Below are 18884 nucleotides of genomic sequence, written 5' to 3' on the forward strand. Positions count from 1 at the left end.
CCCCCGCCAAAGACAGAAGGCGATCTTGCTGACCCTCAGCCTGCCCTGCCTGCTGCTTAGCTCACCCTCCTACATTCTGACACCACATCTTGACCACCAGCATCATCCCGGGGTGGGCCGGGTCCCGTGGTGATCACATGACCCTGGCCATTTTGCTCTCGAGATTAAGATTTATACGTGTGCATATGAATACAGTACATATGCCGATTTTGTAAGTGGCTTGGATTCAGGCTGGAAATTTGAGCCCTTTTTCACCCATAAGTATTAGAACAGTTCAAATCAGTAGTTACAATATGAGTGCCAAAAACCGTACCCTGTACTTTCCAAGATCCCAAGAATCATTCGCTGTTGGGCGTAAGAAAAACGAAAATCAGAGAGATGCCCACCAATAACAAGAGAGGCAGTTTGAAGTGAATTTTGCTTTGAGAACGCATGAAAAAGGTAGATAGCTCCCAGGGCACCTTAGAGTCAACTGAGAAATATTCTAAGAACAGCTGGGCCCGGGGCCTCCTCAGACCAGTTAATTCCAGGGACGAGGCTGATTCTGATGTTCTGCAAGCCTGGGAGCCACTAGCCTCGTGTGGCTGCTGAAATTCACATTAATTCAAGTGAGATAAAATTCAGAGCTCAGACTCTCCATTGCACAGGCCGTATTTCCAGTACTCAATGGCTATATGTGGCTAGTGGCTGCCACACTGGACAATGTGGCTTATAGACTATGTCCACCATCACAGAAAGTTCCGTGTGGCTGCCCTAGAGGGTTGCCGAGTCCTGCTTCTGTTGTTGGAGGCTGACAAGGGCAGGTCAGTCCTGTATAAAATGCCGGTGGTTTTCTAGGTTCCTGAGCAGGTGGATGGCCATAGAGTGTGTGTGTGTGTGTGTGTGTGTGTGTGTGTGTGTGTGTCTGTCTGTGGGGGTCAGACCCATTATGGTTCCTCTTTTTCTACTTGCTGTCACCCTGCAGAGAAGCTTCTGGAAGTGTGTCCTGGGAATGTTGAGGGCCTGTAAGTGGCTGAGCTGGCATCCAAGCCATCCTCACTGGGATGAAGAAAATCTCCCATAGGTGGGTGTGGGTTAGGGGGATATGGCTTGTATTGGGCCCCAGTGTTGAGAGGACAGAGGACCAGCACTTGCCAGGAAAGCCTTTATTCCCATCGAGGGGACCCACATAGCCTCTGCGGTTAGCTCTCCTCTGGGACGTTGAGTTTCTCCTTCACCCCACAGGCCACCACGGCGAAAAAGAACTCGGGGAAGAAGGCACGGATGTACATGGCAGCCTTGGGGATGGGGTTGGCCATGAAGACCTCTTGTTTCTTCCGTCTCACGGTGCGCATCACCTCCTCCGCTACGTCCACAGGGTGTACCCCGTAGGTCAGCTTCCTGAAAAAGACTGAAAAGCCCCCAGTAGGGGCAGGGGTTACGGCCCCTGATGCCCAAAGAGAGGGAAGCGTGGGCTGGGCCTGGGGTTGTGGGCTCCCCGACCAGCTCCGCCCTCTGCTGGCTGTGAGGCCCTGGGGGGGCCGACTCTTGACCCCCGGAGCCTCAGCTTCTTCATCCGTAAAGTGGGCATAGTTTCCTGCCCTATTAACTTTTCAGGGTGGTTATGAGTCATTGCAGGGATGAGAAAGAGCTTAATTGAGAAAGAAGGTACCAGGGATGCCTGGGTGGCTCAGTCGGTTGAGCGTCCGACTTCAATCAGGTCATGATCTCACGGTTTGTGGGTTCCAGCCCCTCGTGGGGCTCTGTGCCGACAGCTAGGAGCCTGGAGCCTGCTTCCGATTCTGTGTCTCCCTTGCTCTCTGCCCCTCCCCCACTTGCATTCTGTCTCTCTCTGTCTCTCAAAAATAAATAAACATTAACACAAATTTAAGAAGAAAGAAGGCGCCAGATGAATTAAGGAGCTGTTGTTGACAACTGTTGCAAAGCCATGCTTATCAAGAACGTCCTGGGACCGTTTGCCCACATCTTGGTTCATCTTGATTCCCTAATGTAGACAGAGCCTTGGGCAGGACGTAGCAGCTCTCTGTTTAGAGCATTCTAGAATAGCCGTAATAATATGGTATGTTTACAGAGCGCTTGCTTTGTGCTGGTTGCTGTTGTAAACCATTTATGGGCCTTCCGTCCTCCCAGTGCCTCCGCAAGGCAGGTATTACCACAGTCCTCAATTTCGTAAAAATTTTTTTTATTTTACATTTATTTATTTTTGAGAGACAGAGTGAGACAGAGCACACATGGGGGAGGGGTATAGAGAGAGGGGGAGACACAGAGTCCAAAGCAGGCTCCATCCAGGCTCTGAGTTGTCGGCACAGAGCCCGACGTGGGGCTCGAACCCACAAACCGTGAGATCATGACCTGAGGCGAAGTCGGATACTTAACTGACTGAGCCACCCAGGTGCTCCTACAATCCTCAGTTTCTTAAAGGGAAAGCTGAGGCACAGAGATCAAGGGACCTGCCTGCGTTCGAACACTGAATGCATACCAGGCACAAGCTTCAAGTGTAGGCAATCTGGTGCCAGACTCTCAGCCTCTACTCTGTGCCGCCTCCTAGGAAAAGGGGGGGGGGGGCAGGGGAGTAGCAAGTTCTTAAAGGCCAAATCTGGCTCTTCCACAAGGGAAACTGAGGCCCAGAGACAGACAGTCACGTGTGCGAGGTCACAGAGCTGTGTGAGTGCCAAAGCCTAGCTGGGACTTGGTCTGCTGGTTGTGGGTTAGGATTCTTTCCACCTGGTGCCTCGGGACTGAAATTTGGGGTTCCCCTCCCTGCTGTTAACTGGGTGCAGGTCCCCACCACCTCTAGTCTCAGACTTCAGGAGCACCCACTCCCCTGCAGGCCCGGTGAAGCCCGGCTGCCCCAGAGCACCCCCTCCCCCCACCGCCCCGTCCAGATGCCCTCCCAGACCCCAGCTTCCCCCGGAAAGCTCACATTTCCACATGGAGGCTTCCCAGTTTCCTTGGCCTGGGTCAATGTGGTATGACCGGACGAAAGTGGGGCTCACAGTGCTGACGACTACGTCGTATTCTTCCACTTCGGCTCGGAGGCAGTCAAAGAAGCCTAGAGCCGCATGCTTGGAGGCGGCATCTGGAAGAGAGACCGGGCAGGGGCGGGTGGGGGGGAGCAGCCCTGCTCCCCAGCAGGAGCAGTGGAGACAGAGGCCTGCGTGCACAATCCTAGAGGTCAGCTGGAAGGGGCCTCGGCCGTGGCCTCGCCCTGCCCCTCCCTTCGTAGAGGAGGACAGACAGACCCCGTGAGACGGCGGACGGAGGCAGAGCTGGAATCGAGTCAGACGCTAAACCGATTAAGCCCACCCAGGTGTCCCAGTTTTCTTATCTTTAAGATGGGGATAATGTCACCCTTGGCAAGTTGTTGTGACGGCCCAGGCACGAGTTCCCATTCCTTCCCAGTAAGGCTGGCACCGAGCGATTTCTCCAGGGTCCCAGGGCCAGCTGGAGGTCTCAATGAGCCCGAAGCACAAGTCTCCCCTCCCACTTCCCGGCCTTTTCCTCCGAGGTCCTGTCCATCTGAGCCATTCACCAGATTCACTCCAAATGGTCGGGCCAAATGCTTGGGCTAACAAGCACCTTTCCAGGAATTCCAAAAAGAGTGGAGAAGACGCTCCTTAAAGCCTTGGGGAGTCAGAGCCCCATCTGGGGTATGATAAACCCCAACTTCCCATTTCGGGGGTGTTACCTGGAGGCTGAAACAGGCCGGGGGTGGGTGTACTGGGGTCTCTGCCATCATGCTGATGCCTACGGGATGCATGGTCCCCAGATGGCCCTTGCAAGCCACCGGCCCCCTCACCGTGCAGGGTGAAGAATGCAGGTGCCCTGGGCGGGTGGGGGGCATGGGACAAGGGAAAGTCGCGCTTGGTCTGCACTGGGCTCCGCCAACTATTGCCTCGAGCAGGTGGGCCCCGTGGCGCCAGATCTATTATCGTTCAGGGAGCTGGAAATCCTGATTTTGACGGAAATGTCCTCGTATTCAAATAATTAAATACTGACCAATTCTGCACCTAATTCCAACACACGGGCGCTGGCCCACAGCACCAAGTCTCCGACACCAGCTGGGGTTCCTACAACCTAATTCTGACACTGTCTACCTGGAGATAAAGTCAGATCCCTCAGGGTAAGGGTTCTGTCCCATGACTGTCCCCTGTCCCCACTCAATTCAGACCAAGCATGAGTCCTGATGGTCACCTGCGCTTCTGACGGAGTGGCTGGAGATTGAAGCATTCCGATAATCCCCTCCTCGAGACAGATTAACTTGTTAGAGCAGCTCGTAGAACTCAGAGAAATGTTTTACTTAGTAGATCACGGGTTTATTATAAAAGGACATAACTCGGGGCACCTGGGTGGCTCAGTCGGTTAGGCGTCCAACTCTTGATTTGGGCTCAGGTCATGATCTCACAGTTCGTGAGTTTGAGCCCCGCATGGGGCTCTGAGCTGATGGCATGGAGCCTGCTTAGGATTCTCCCTCCCTCTCTCTCTGCCCCTCCCTGCCTCTCTCTCTCTCTCTCTCTCTCTCTCAAAAATAAATAAACTAAAAAAAAAAAAAAAAAAAAAAAAGACCTAACTCAGAACGGCCAGATGGAAGAGGTGTAGTGGGTGAGGTGTGTGGGAGTGTGTTCAGAGGTTCACACCCTCTCTGGGTGCACCACTCTCCCCGACTCCCCACGAGCTCTCCAACCTCGGAGCTCTCCAAAGCCAACCTTCTGGGATTTTATGGAGGCTTTGTTATAGGCACGATTGATTAAACCATGGGCCTTTGGTGCTAGAAAAATCCCCTGATCCTCTCTGCTCCTCAGCGGTAGGGGTAGACTGGAAGCTCCCACCCCCTGATCACCTGGTTGGTGCCCCTGGCCAGCAGCGCCCCCATCTTTGGGTGGCGTCCAAAAGTCACCTCATTAATGTAACAAGAGACACTGACCACTCATCACTTAGGGAATTCAAGGGTTTTTAAAGCTCTGTGCCAGAAATGGGATGAAGAACAAATATATATTTCTTATTATAAACCATCATATCACAACACTACATCGCTAATTAGAAAGAGGTTTGCCAGCATGCTGTCCAAAACCAAGTGCCGTGGGGCTCCCGCGCTGCCCTTCCCTGGTTCATAAAATGAATTTCCGTACATCTGCTCATTTGACCTCGTCTGGACCTGGGTGAGACTCGGTCTCCTTAATGGAATCTACTGAACGAAGAGAGACAGAGGCTATTATCCCCACTTAATGACGAGAGAAGAGCCCCATCAGGACCCCCCTCGTGGTTCACAGTCACTCCAACTCTGCCTGCATGGAAAGCTCATCATCACCATTGGGACAGTTCATGCCAAAACCACAGCGAGATGCCACTTCATGCCACTAGCGCGGCTAGAATCAAACAGATGGATAATAGCAAGAGTTGATGAAGCGGGGAGAAAGTGGAGCCTTGCGAGTTGCAGGTGGTAATGTCAAGTAGCATGGCCGCTTTGGAAAACAGCCTGGCATTTAAACATTTAAACATAGCATCGCCAAGGGAGGGATCCACTCCTGGATAGATACCCAAGAGAAAGGAAAACATCGCGTCCGCGCAAAACGGTGGACATGATGACTGTAGCCCCAAAGGGGGAACGAACAACCCAAATGTCCATCAACTGAAGAACGGATAAAATGTGACGTGTCCATACAGTGGAATATTTTGCGGCCCCGGGAAGGAACGAAGGTCTGACAGATGCTACCACACGGACGAACCTTGGCAAGACTCCGCTAAGTGGAAGAAGCCAGAGGCCCGAGTACCGTCTGATTCCATTTATATTAACTGTCCCGAGTAGGCTGATCCGTAGAGAGAAAGCAAGTGAGTGGTTGCCAGGGGCCGGGGGAGGTGGAAACAGGGTATCCCTGCTTAAGGGGGGGGGTGGGGTTTCTTATTGGAGTGATGGACATGTCCTAAAAGCAATTGTGATGGATTTTAGTATATCAAGATATACTCAAAACCACCGAATTGTATACTTCAAATGGGAGAACTATATGGTCTGTAAGCTCTATGTCAATAGAGCTGTTACTTCCAAAGAAGGGTTATCAGCTTGCTGTTCATTCACTGACTTGTCAATTCTTCCAATCATTCAACAAGGAAGCTTCTCCTTGGGTGGGGCCCCGGGCGAGGAGCTGGAGGCAGGGGCGGGCTGGGTTATCTCCACTGTGCTTCTGGGCTGAGCCTAAGAGCCCCATCTCCCTACCCAGTGCTGTGGCATCAGGGATGCTACATTGCCTGTGGGTGTGGAAGGAGACCCACTACAGTCAGATGACCCCAGTCATGGTCAGATCTGGAGGAAGGAGAGAACTTGGGGCCTGCCCAGGGTGGCCCCTCTGTAGTTTGTGACATTTATGTGGGAAACTCTGCACCCCTCCATTCCTCTGCTGCAGAGAAGCTGGACGTCAGAGAGCTGATGGGGGGGTGGTGGGGGTGGAGAGCCTCACTAGACTGCCCCACCCTCAATGCCGTGTTTCAGAAATGCTCCAGAAAAACTCATGCACTGGCCCCATGTTTTGGGTTGGTGGCCAAAGGGTCTGTCCCAATACTGCAAATGTCATGTCCCTGCTGTCTGTGTCCCCAGCACCTGGCTTTAGGGTCTCAATTGCTGTTTGTTGAACGAATGAAGGCATAGATCAAGGGAAGTGAAAAGTCATCCGGTTCCTGGGAATAACATGCGTGGAGAGTTTACAAATCTGAGGAATAGTGGTGATGTTTATCAGTGGGTTGGAAAGAAAGGAAAATGAGGGACGTGGCCAAGACAGCCACGTGTGTGAAGCAAACTCCATTCTTCTCTCCCTCCTGGGCCCACAGGTAGATAGGTGCTTCCCAGCATCCCTGGCAGCTGGGTGTTAAGTGTGCATCTGAGTTCTCGCCAGCAGGATATGAGCGGAGATGTTTGCTAGCTCCTGGCCTGGGGCTGTAGACCCTGGGCATGGCTCCCCAAGGCTCTCTGCCTTCTTCTCACAGCCAAAACCCAGACAAGGTGGGCACCAGCTTTGGCCATGTGGGAAATGATGGCAAAGCAGTGATCTGGCGCAACTCGGGGTCCCTGAGTGACAGTGAGGAGCCCACTGTCCTGGGCTTAATCTAACTAGAACAGATGGGAAAAGAAAACTCTACTGGGGGGGATATTATGAGCTGAATTGTGTCCCCCACCACTCCCAGCTCGTATGTGGGAAGTCCTAACCCTGGTGTCTCAGAATGGGACTAGGTTTGAAGATAACGGTGATTTACTTTAAATGAGGCCGTCAGGACTGGTCCTCATCCGATCCAACTGGTGTCCTCAAAGAAGAGGAAATTTGGACACACAGAGAAGGACCCGAGGGATGTACAGAAGAGAAGCCATGTGAAGGGAGAAGGCAGCTGTCCACAACCCGAGGAGAGGGGCCTCGGGAGAAGCCAAACCCACCGACACCTTGACCCTGGACCTCAGCCTCCAGATCCGTGTTGTAGAAGCCCCTCGGTCTGTGGTGTTTCGTCACGGCAGCCAGAGGAGGTTCAGACAGGAGACCCACCCGATTTTCTTTCCTCCCTCCCGCCCTCTGCCCACCAGCCATTTACTGGGTTCTCATTTTGTGCGGGATGCTGTGGGCCATAGAGAAATGTATACGGTATGCGTTCTGCCCTCCAGCATCCTACCGCGAGGGAGGCGGACATCCCCCAGCTGGATCCCATGAATATATGCCGAGAAGTCCCCCTCTTCCCTGGACTTTTTAAAGGACACCTGCCTTTGGAATTTTCTCTTCACCTTTCCTTGGATTCTGCGCCTTTCACTTTCCCCTCCCTCCTCCCTCAGAACCTTCCGCCCTTTTCCCCTTGTGTGATATGCGCCCTTCTCAGTTGTAACCTTTCCTGTCCTTACAGAGGAAGGGTCACTTGAGCTGGGGCCATGTGCCCCTGCCAGGAGGGGTCCCTTTGTCCGGCCTTGATTGTGTTCAGCCAGGGCATGCCCTGACCACCTGTGGGATGTGAACTTCTGGGGGAGAGGGACCCAGTCACCTGCAAGCCATAGGTGCTCGAAAATAGGAACCGAAGGCATAAAAGAAAAGCCAATAGACCATTTCACATCCGGACACTTCCCTCCCCCACCCCCACCTTATAACCACATGCCTAGTGCGGGACATGACATCCGTGGTCTATGAAGACACATAACATATGGCCAAACGTTTTTGTCGTAGCAACTTACAAGCTGTACGGAATGGGATTCCAAGCTTCCCTTGGATGTTATTCACTAACACGATCTGGCCTGTCCTCCGGGAGATCATGTCGGGGAGCAGGGCTAGAAAGCACAGGACAGAGTCATGGTTACGCATCGGAAACCGAGGCAGACAGCAGTGGGGAGACCCCTTCCCCAGAACCCTTACATCACGCAGGACCCCACTACCTCCCCAGTCATTCGATTACCCCAAGACACAGGTGGACAGGAGCAAGGTCATCCCCTCTCCCATGTTTCCCAAGAGTGGGCTTGGCTCAACTGGTGATTGCATTTGCTGGGTGGTTTTCCGTGACCCACCCCTGTGCTTGAAGGGACATGGATCTCAGTGGTGAGAAAGGTCATAGGTCATCCTATTTCAACCCAAGTCTTGCCTTCAGCAGGAAGGCTCATATTGGTCCTAATGTGTCTTCAACACCTCTCTTGCAGGTGCAAATCTTTCAACAAAGAGAGGACAGGCCTCAGCCCTGTGTCTTGGGAGAACCTACCACTTTGTTCTATTTTCAGGGTTCTCCTATTTTTTTTATTTTTTAAAATGTTTTTTGTTTATTTTTGGGAGAGAGAGAGAGAGAGACAGAGTGCAAGCGGGGGAGGGGCTGAGAGAGAGAGGGAGACACAGACTCCGAAGAGGCACCAGGCTCTGAGCTGTCAGCACAGAGCCCAATGCGCAGCTGGAACTCACGAACCGTGAGATCATGACCTGAGCCGGAGCCAGATGCTTAACCAACTGAGCCACCCAGGCGCCCCAGGGTTCTCCTATTTATTGAGTGAGAAAATGGTTTTTAATTTATGGTGATATTATGAAGACTTCCCCTGAAAAGAACTGATTTGAAAATGCAGAACTTTAGAGAATGAAATAAATAATAGTTACAGGTGGAATGGGGATATGGCAAAAAAAAAAAAAAAAAAATCAAGAGACTCAACTTTCAGAATGGCCACTGACATCAAGCCCTTGCATGCCTCAGATAGGTAAACTGAGGCCCAGAGCTAGTGACTGGACTTCACAGGTCTGTAAGCAAGTGAGAGGCCCAGCCAGGAAGATACACCAGCCCTGGATTTCCCCTTCCACTGTCTGCATCCTTCACTTCGATGCCAGTGAACCCTGAACTCTCAGAAGCACGGTGTGTCCACAGGGGCTGGACTGGAGCAAACCATTATCTCTGGGGCATCATTTCAGAAGCTCTGGAAAGTCATCTTTCTGCTTCAGATAAGTTTCCCTTCATCTATCCTAGTGCCATGATCATGGGGACTGGGGCCATGGAGGAGGCAGTTCTAAGATCACGCTTCCTCAGCCAGGGAACCCCACATGCTAAATTCAGAAAGTCTCCACTCATACATCCTCCCTTTTGGGATTCTGCTTTGATAAACTTTGGTGGGGGGATGGGGGGACCGGGGCTTGTTGCTTCAACTCTTGGCTCTATTACGTGTCATCTTCAGCCCCAACCCCCCAGGATCCAGACCTGCATTTGACCTTTGGCTGTGAGATATCTCCACACAGGAGCTGCCATTTTACCCTCAAAAGGGTTTCTGTTCTCCCTGTTTCTGCAAAGGGATTGACACCACATTGGGTCTCTTGTAGTTTGGGATAAACCTTTCTCTTCTATATTTCTGAGGACAGAATCTCTACCCTTGACCAACTGTCATGGGTAGGGACAGATCAAGGGCAAGGGTGATATATGAAAATATACGCGAAGCATGAAGACAGTGGTCCAGTGATGTGGGATGAGATTGGTGGGAGAGCCATGGACAAGAGTAAGAAGAAAGGGGATGAAGGGAGAGCTTAGATGGGGAGGGGGTTTCCCACAGAGGGATGTTGGAATATACTAGTAAGATACTTCCCAAATCCCTTTTCTTTTATCAACATTTATCGTCAGAATGGTGAAAGCTTTCACCAAATTGGTAGGAGTTTTTCTGAGGGGGCTGGAGATTCCATCCACAGTTGGGTGACCATCCGTCTGGCTATGTGACAGAGCCCTCCCTAGCAGCCGGTGGCCCCGAAATCTGCAGGAAGGTCAAACTCACGAGACCTTTGGTCAGTGTGATGGGTCCAAAGTAATTGGCATCCATGATCTTCTTGTCGAGCTCCAGAGAAATCTTATGGGCAGGCCCCTTCACCTTCATGCTGGCATTGTTGATGAGGATGTCCACACAGCCATAGCAGTCGAGGATCTCTTTGGCCACATCTGGAACACAGCTGACGTCCGAGAGGTCCAAGAGGACCAGCTTTGGGGTGAATGTCTGCTGAACCAATGAAAGAGTCAAGGCATGTGTGGGAATACCTTGGGGGCCCCCGCCCCCCTTTTGAAATTCAGAGCTCATGGAATGACCACAGGGGGAAAAAAATGAGGAGGAAAAAGCAGACATGGCTCTGGGAGGAAGGAAGCTGATAGAGATTCCATTCTTGGGTAGCGGAGTCCAAAGGTGCAAAGATGCAGTCATCAGTCTGAACGTTTGGCCAAGGGGCCAGAACTGATGAATCCAAATGAATACCACCCTTTACAGAGGAGGCCGTGCATGGATTCCAGTAGTGACATCCTTATAACATCTTATGAGTTCCTTTTTGCAAACGGCTTGCCAAGCTCACTTACGAACCACAGGAGAATTTATCATAGTGCTTTTGTAGCTACATTTCGTTTTTGACCCAAGTCTTACACACAATAGTTTTGGAGCACCATCTCTGTGCCAGACCTACACACTCACTGCCATCAAGACTCTCATGGTCTAGGGGCACCTGGGTGGCTCAGTTGGTTAAGTGTCCAACTTCGGCTCGGGTCATGATCTCGCGGTTTGGGAGTTCGAGCCCCGCGTCGGGCTCTGTGCGGACAGCTCAGAGCCTGGAGCCTGCTTGGGATTCTGTGTCTCTTTCTCTCTCTGACACTCTCCTGCTTGCACTCTGTCTCTCTTTCTCTCTCAAAAATAAACATTAAAAAAAAAAAGACTCTCATGCTGGAGAGCAGGGAACAGGTTGGAAAATTGATGACACCATGTGATAAATGCGACCCCGATCCCTGTGTTTGACAAACATTAGTCCTGAAGAGAAGGTTCCTTGGTCAAATTTGTTTGGGAAACACAGACTATTTATTATATGTTGCTCTTGGGGATACACAATGCACGGTAGCATATAAAAGGTTCTGAAAAGTCCTGCAGTAAAGAAACCATCACTGGGTATTTTCCACACAATTGATGTCAGTACCTCTTTTTAATTCAACACCTGGTAACATCCCCCAAAACAGAACTGGAATGCTGTGTTGTCCAGTGTGTTCCATCCCCCCAAATGCCAGGCTTCTTTCTGAATTATTTTTGTTTTTTTCCAAAAAGTAATTCAATATCAAGGGCAGAAAAAAACACCCAAAAAATCCAAAGAAACAAAACACAAAGACAAAAACAAAAAAAAAAACACAAAACAAAACAAAACAAAACAAAAAACACAAACCATGAAGACAGCACTGAAGGCAGTGCTCCAGAAACACTTTGAAAACCACAGCCTCCTGGAAAGTATTCACCTCCCGGTGGCTTCTTAGAAGGTGACTTCACTTCCCTGATTTCTTTCACAGAAATATCATTTGAGGTATTATTTCCCTTTTTTTTTTTTTTTTTTTTTCAACGTTTATTTATTTTTGGGACAGAGAGAGACAGAGCATGAACGGGGGAGGGGCAGAGAGAGAGGGAGACACAGAACCGGAAACAGGCTCCAGGCTCTGAGCCATCAGCCCAGAGCCTGACGCGGGGCTCAAACTCCCGGACCGCGAGATCGTGACCTGGCTGAAGTCGGACGCTTAACCGACTGCGCCACCCAGGCGCCCCTATTATTTCCCTTTTTAAACATTTTATGTTTTTAATGTTTATTTTTGAGAGAGACGGAGCGCAAGCAGGGGAGGGGCAGAGAGAGAGAGGGAGACACAGAACCAGAAGCAGGCTCCCGGCTCTGAGCCATCAGCACAAAGCTCAATGTGGGGCTCGAACTCACCAACTGTGAGATCATGACCCAAGCTGAAGTCAGATGCTTAACCGACTGAGCCACCCAGGCACCCCTAAAGATTTTATTTTTAAGTAATCTCTACACCCAACATGGGGCTCGAGTTCAGAACCCCGAGATCAGGAGTCCCACGCTCCGCAGACTGAGCAAGCCGGGCGCCCCCGAGATTTTATTTAGAAAAATCAGCCCTAAGAGTTTATAATCACTCCCATACGGGTGTCATGCTCTAGCTTCCGGGTCCTCGTGGACTCTGGCTTAAATATAACAGGGGGTGGGGAGGGTGAGCAAATCCTTGGCAAGAATGGTCAAGATGAGGGACGCCTGGGTGGCGCAGTCGGTTAAGCGTCCGACTTCAGCCAGGTCACGATCTCGCGGTCCGTGAGTTCGAGCCCCGCGTCGGGCTCTGGGCTGATGGCTCAGAGCCTGGAGCCTGTTTCCGATTCTGTGTCTCCCTCTCTCTCTGCCCCTCCCCCGTTCATGCTCTGCCTCTCTCTGTCCCAAAAAAAATAAATAAAAACGTTGAAAAAAAAATTAAAAAAAAAAAAAAAAAAAAAAGAATGGTCAAGATGAGTGGCAGACAACCTGTGTCAAGGTTAGTGAGACCGCTGCCTCCCAAAGCAATCACCAAATTTCACCCACCTGGTCAAAGAGTTGCTAAAAACAACAACAACAACAACAACAACAACAACAAAAAAACAGTGAAGGTTAAGGGTGCCCAAGGGCATCCCCAAGCCAGCTGCCAGAAGCCCTTACCTTGCTGGGGTCAGCCACGCTGATCAGGGCATCATACAGGGTCTCTAGCCTCTCCCAGTTCTTCCCACACAGCACCAGCCTCGCCCCACCAGTGTGGAACACCCGAGCACACTCTGTGGGGAAGAAGGAAAGAGGGCAGGGCACACTGTGTGGATGGAGCCACTGATGATGAGCGTCTCTCTTACGAATTCAGGATTTCAAAGGATTCCAAAGTCCGTGGGCCATTGAAATCCTTTGGAGGTCATTTCATTCAACTTCCTCCCAGGGCTGGAATTTTTTATCTTCCCTTTCCGGCCTCAGCATGGTTACCTCCCATGAAGGGGAGCTTGGAGTGGAGTGAAATAAATAGCCTGTCCTTTGTGGGATGGTTCTGATTATGAGAAGATTGTTCCCTAAGCTGGACAGAAAGGTGACCCTATCCACCTACCCCCCCAGGATCAAAGCCTTTGACCGATCTTAATCTAAAGATATTGGAAAGGCTCCTGCGTGGGTCTCCCAGAAGCAGAATCAGAGACAGGGACTCAGGCAGCCAGGAGTGCCCGTCAGAGAAAAATCCATCGGGGAGTAAGGTCTCAGATAAAGCGTAGTCTTGGCTGGATCCGAGGAAAGTTCTGGAGGGTACACCCCACTGCTGAGCTGTCCCACCTGGAGGTAAGGGGCCGGACTTTTGGTCTCAGATAAAGCGTAGTCTTGGCTGGATCCGAGGAAAGTTCTGGAGGGTACACCCCACTGCTGAGCTGTCCCACCTGGAGGTAAGGGGCCGGCCTTTTATACGCTCGTGTCTACTCAGTGTGCTGATCGAGCTTCCCTTCAGGGCTGGGTGCAGAGGGCATGGAAGGCCCCGGGGAGGCAGTGCCCACTGGCAGAGGGCAAGCGTGTGAGCCGGGCAGCCAGCACTCACAGAGCCTGGCCACGTACAGGGACCTGGGAAGGGCATCGCCAAACACCCACTAGCGGTGCTCAGTACCTCTTATCGCCCTGTTTTACACCACACAGCGGTGAGCCTGGGCTGAGCGAGCATGACAGATGACACCTGGGCGCCCCGGGTGCCCACGGGAGACTGGCTTCTGGAATGCAATGGCTCCAAGCGGTTTCGGGGTTGCGTGCGGGTGCAGAGAAGGGGGCCGGCCGGGGTTTGATCGGTGGGCACGTGGGCAGGGGGATTGTGGTATTGGAGGAGGACAGCTGCGGTGCTGGACCGTTCAGTCTCAGCGGGAGAGACGCACGGACGCAGGACAGATGGAGGTCCCAGTGAGGTCTAGAAACAGGCGTGCTGGGTGTGGCTGAGAGCGGGCAAGGGGGAGGGGGAGGAGGTGGGCAGTTCTGACTGATGGAAATCTGAATCAAGAAATAACTGTGTGGACAATGTCACCTTGAGTTGTTGGGAACCACGGGGAAGGGTCCATCTCTCCCCCACGCGTGGGGCAGCCACGATGGCCGTGTTTTGCAAACCTGAGAGGTGACATTTAGTGAGTAGAAATGATTCACCCACAGTCCCGCAGCAGGGAAGCGGTGAAGCCAGGGACATGCCTGGGGCGGGGCGGGGGGGCTCCCGGTTCTCCACCTCTTGTCCCACCTCCCAGAAAGGAGCATGTGGCCGGGGGGAGGGTTCTGTCGCCCACTCACACTCTACATCTACAAGCTGAGCACGGGGGCAGGTGAGGGGCCTGTGACCTTGACCTCCTTGGGAGAGGCGGCCAGGGGCCCTCACTATCACCCACCCACTCTCCTCCGCGGGAACCTCGCCTCTCGCAGGTGCGCCCGGGGAGGCTGCAGCCCAGGGATGCATTCATCACTGCGGAACAGCGAGCCCGAAGGCATCCTTCCAAACGAGTCATTTCTGCCAACGCAGGTGCTGCTATGCTCAGGCGCTCTTGCTTTGATTCTGGATCAGCTCAGCTCAGCACAACGTTTCTCCAGGCTTTTCCTTTTTCACACAGCAAATATGAGCCACACCTTTCCTTCCACATCTCCTTGACTCTAAGGTGCCACCGGGCGGAGATGCTTTCTGATTTCAGGGAGATGAAAATGCCAAAGGGTGGCCTGTGACCGTCGGAACGGGCTGCCGACCGACAGGCAAGCAGGCTCAGTTTCGGAAGCGTTTGGGGCGCGCCTCAGAGATGCTGAAACACAGACAGGGCACCGAGCTCTTCGAGACACAGAGAGTGTGAGGATTTCGAGAGTCCTTCTTGCCAAAGACACAGTGGGTACAAAGTGACCCATGGGGCACCTGGGTGGCTCAGTCAGACTCTTGATTTCAGCTCAGGTCATGATCTCACAGTTTGTGAGTTCAAGCCCTGCATCAGGCTCTGTGATGACAGCACAGAGCCTGCTTGGGATTCTCTCTCTCTCTCCCTCTCTGTCCCTCCACCACCCATGCTCTCTTTTACTCTCTCAAAAATAAACATTCAAAAACGCACACACACAAAGTGACCCGATTCCCAGCTTGGCTGAGTCGTGTGGGGGTTTGGGGCAGGTTCACATGTGCTGATCTTTGTCCGATTTCCCTGGTCCACAGCGTGGCGCTGGGTCCTTGCAACTCTCCGGGGCTACCTGCCGGGCTTGGTCGGGTTCTAGGGGATCAAGGCTGTGCTGTGGGCCACGTAAAGCCTGCACTGTCTGCTCAGGGCCCGTCACATTTTTGTTGCCTCAGACCTGAAAAGCAGAGCAGTCCGAACCCATAACCGCTGCGGTCAGCTGCGTGTTATTTGAGGCCACGCACACCCAGCTTCTTGGGTTACTTCTAAATATTTGGTTGCTTTTTTTTCTTCCAGCTTTGCATTTCTTTCCAGGGTGGGTCCGTTAAGACACAGCACAAGAGGACACCGATGTTAGGGCAGAGACTAGACCAAATTCCTCTGAAAATGCCATTCCCTATCCCCGCCCCCCAGAGATGTATTTCCTTGGTGCCTGAGTTGAACACGGGGGTCACTATAACCTGAATGAGACTCAAAAAAAAAACCAAAAAACAAATTAAAAAGACAACTGAAACAGGTACCTCTCGGAGGATACAGGACTGAACAGCCTTCTCAACCAACCAGCGGGGTCTGATCGACGTTTTGTGGGACTCTCCTCCCAACCACGGCAGAACGCACACCGTTTTCAAACACCCGTGTATCATTCACGGAGATGGGCCGTGTCTTGGGTGGTAAAGCACACCTCAACAAATTTAAAAGAATCGAAATCATACAAAATATGTTCTCTGATCATGATGGAATCTAGTCCCAAATCAACAAGACAAATCTACGACAACATACTTGTATCCAAATGAGTGCTTTCCCGTAAGGTGGCTACTTTTTTTTTTTTTTTAATTTTTTTTCAACGTTTTATTTATTTTTGAGAGACAGCATGAGCCAGGGGACGGGCAGAGAGAGAGAGAAGGAGACACAGAACCTGAAGTAGACTCCAGGCTCTGAGATGTCAGCACAGAGCCCAACACGGGCCTCAAACCCATGAACTGTGAGATCATGACCTGAGACAAAGTCAGACGCTTAACCAACTGAGCCACCCAGGTGCCCCAAGATGGCCACTTTTAAAGGCAGTTATTAAATAAACTTTTTTTTTTTGAGTGCTTATTATACACCAAGCTTTGATCTAGGTGCTGGGACACTGGGGTTAGGAACACACACAGGTTATACCACAAGGGAGCTTGGGTCTGGCCGATCAGCTGAGAAGGACAAGTGTAGGGCACAGCGTGAGGAGTGTGGGAATAACGGGGTGTTCATATGAGGAGCCATGGGAGCCCAGAGGCTGGTTCCTCGGGGAGCACCCAAGAAGAAAGAGCAGGGGGCAAGGAAGGCTTCCTGATGAAGGGATCTCTTGTTGGCGGCTGGCCTGATGCTATGCGGACATACTCTGTTTGAAGGACAGGTTTGCCCCAACACGGACTCTGACTGTCTTTAGGTGAGTCTTTCTGTTCCATTTCCCCAGGGCAACAACTGGTCCCCATCATCTTGTATCTGATCTCGTTGACAAATGTGTGTGCTCTGACTTGTCCCTGTAGAAGCTGGAGCTTGTATCCCTCCTCCGTTTTGAGCATGGAGTCTAATGCAGCAAAATGTTCTCCTCGGGAATTGCTTCTGGGCCCCATGGAGGGCCAGTTTACCCGCCTCATGCTTGGTTTATTTTTTTTTAATATTTACTTATTTTTGAGAGATATGGATCGTGAGCAGGGGAGGGGCAGAGAACGAGGAAGACAGAGGATCCGAAGCAGGCTCCAGGCTCCGAGCTGTCAGCACAGAGCCCGATACGGGGTTCAAACCCCCGAGGCAAGAGACCATGACTAGGGCTGAAGTCGGACGCTTAACTGACTGAGCCACCCAGGCGCCCCCGTGCTTTGTTTTTTATGTCACATGGTGAGCCTGGGGCAATCACCCCCTGGAACAGAACCCATCTTCAAAGTAGGGACAGTGTTCATCTCAATACCCAGCATGTAATGGACTCCTTGGATACCTGTTGAGTGACTTAATGAATGTTTGTCAATGTGGGTTCTATGCTTGATTAAAAACAACACAAACAGCAGCAAAAATGATGCCCAAGTTATCCCAAACGCGGCTACACAAACATTGCTAGGAGTGATAGGGTCAGAGTCTTACAAACCTAAGGACAGTTATTACCCTCATGTCACAGATGCCACCAGCAGAAAAGCGCCCTGAGACCGTCTAAATCAGGGGTCACAAACCTAACTGCCTTCAAGGCCAGGAGGCAATATGGTTGAGGTCATCAGCCTGACTGCGATACAGCGGGGACCGGTGGGGTGTGTACCACATTGGGCACACTCTGCCTGAATTTGCTCATCGTTATGACCGTCACGGTCACCTGACGGCTTCTACGTGCTTTCCATCGAGGAATTCATTCATTCCTCCCAACAACCCTGTGAGGTAGACATTACCAGTGTCCTCGCTTTCCTGGATGAGAAATCCAAAGCAGAGCAGTGCAATCACCAGCTAGTAGGTGACAGAGCCTGGAACTTCACCCAGCACCCAAGTCTGGGCTCATAGTTGATATGCCGCCCCATCCAAGGGCTTTGCATTTCAAATTTTCTGGAACCCCATGAGCGCAAAAACAAGTGACATCTGCTGATCAGTTTTGGCCCTGAGGCTGTGAGTTTGCAACCCAGCTCTCCCAGGCTGTGAGTTTGCAACCAACCCAGCTCTCCCGATCCCCTTGTTTCTTGGGCACAGGGAGCTATAGCCCCCAAAAGGGAAGACACTCGCTGGTTAGCCACGGACCCTGGGAGAGGACACAGCCTCGATTTCCCCCGCCCCCCGCCTAGCAGATGGCCACACGCCATCCTGCCACCTCTCGTCCTTCACGTCAGGAGTGGGCGCATTGGGGACAGAGCCGGCTTACCCTTGCCCAGTCCTGAGATGGCATCGGTGAGCACCACCACTTTGTTCTGCACAGCTGACTTTGACCACAGCCGGGACACCTCTTGGTAGATGAAGAGAAGGCCACTGATTCCCAGGAGCAGCAGAGGCAGGATAAACACAGCCGTGACTCCCATCTTGTTCTGGGGGCAGTGGGGGGCAGGGAAAGGACTTGGCTTTGCAAAGAGACTCTGATGAGACCCCCGGGAGCAGGGAGGCGGCCCAAGGCTACAGGGTGCACTCGCCATGCACCCACGTGTCTTCTCCAGGGAGCCGGGCTCTGTGCAAGCTCCCGGAAGGCTCCTTCCGAGCTAAACACCCAAGCGACCATGTTAATCCCCAAACGCTCAATGAATAGGAAATTACTCACGGTGTGTCCAAAAGCAAACGGAATCCGGGGCCTGCCCTCCCAAAGGTTAGTTACAAATTTAATTAAAATGGGTCTGCATTTTTGGAAGGAAATCCTTGTGTTAAGGCCACTTGCTTGGGCCCTAATGACTATTTATAGCTCTCAGCACACTGAAGGGCTTTTCAGGGTAAATATAGTGTCTATTCTGATATTCAG

General features: G+C 51.8%; 1 protein-coding gene across 2 annotated transcripts; it reads right to left on the reverse strand.

Annotated features, from left to right (window-relative positions):
• Positions 1 to 1130: 1130 nt before the first annotated feature.
• On the reverse strand, positions 1131 to 18821 carry DHRS7C (dehydrogenase/reductase 7C). 2 transcript variants are annotated; one of them, XM_045487362.1, is made up of 7 exons: positions 18690 to 18821; positions 18303 to 18462; positions 12951 to 13063; positions 10249 to 10459; positions 8195 to 8287; positions 2924 to 3079; positions 1131 to 1390 (listed from the first exon to the last, which is right to left on the reverse strand). In XM_045487362.1, exons 2-7 carry the CDS (start codon positions 18454 to 18456, stop codon positions 1182 to 1184), a joined length of 936 nt encoding a protein of 311 aa, XP_045343318.1. In that variant the 5' UTR covers positions 18457 to 18462; positions 18690 to 18821; the 3' UTR covers positions 1131 to 1181. The 2 variants fall into 2 exon arrangements, with proteins under 2 accessions (XP_045343318.1, XP_045343317.1); XM_045487361.1 differs by having other exon boundaries at positions 10249 to 10462.
• Between the last annotated feature and the right edge of the window lie 63 nt (positions 18822 to 18884).

The sequence above is a fragment of the Leopardus geoffroyi genome, chromosome E1 (assembly GCF_018350155.1).
Source record: "Leopardus geoffroyi isolate Oge1 chromosome E1, O.geoffroyi_Oge1_pat1.0, whole genome shotgun sequence".
Taxonomy (NCBI): Eukaryota; Metazoa; Chordata; class Mammalia; order Carnivora; family Felidae; genus Leopardus; species Leopardus geoffroyi.

What these genes read in the sequence shown, in the direction of transcription:
- DHRS7C (XM_045487361.1), bottom strand. Translation starts at nt 18,456, where the DNA reads ATGGGAGTCACGGCTGTGTTTATCCTGCCTCTGCTGCTCCTGGGAATC. An exon ending in GCGTGGCTGACCCCAGCAAG is followed by an intron (nt 10,463 to 12,950) that starts GTAAGGGCTTCT and finishes TCATTGGTTCAG; the next exon opens with CAGACATTCACCCCAAAGCT. An exon ending in GGAAGCCTCCATGTGGAAAT is followed by an intron (nt 1,391 to 2,923) that starts GTGAGCTTTCCG and finishes GGGGCTTTTCAG; the next exon opens with TCTTTTTCAGGAAGCTGACC.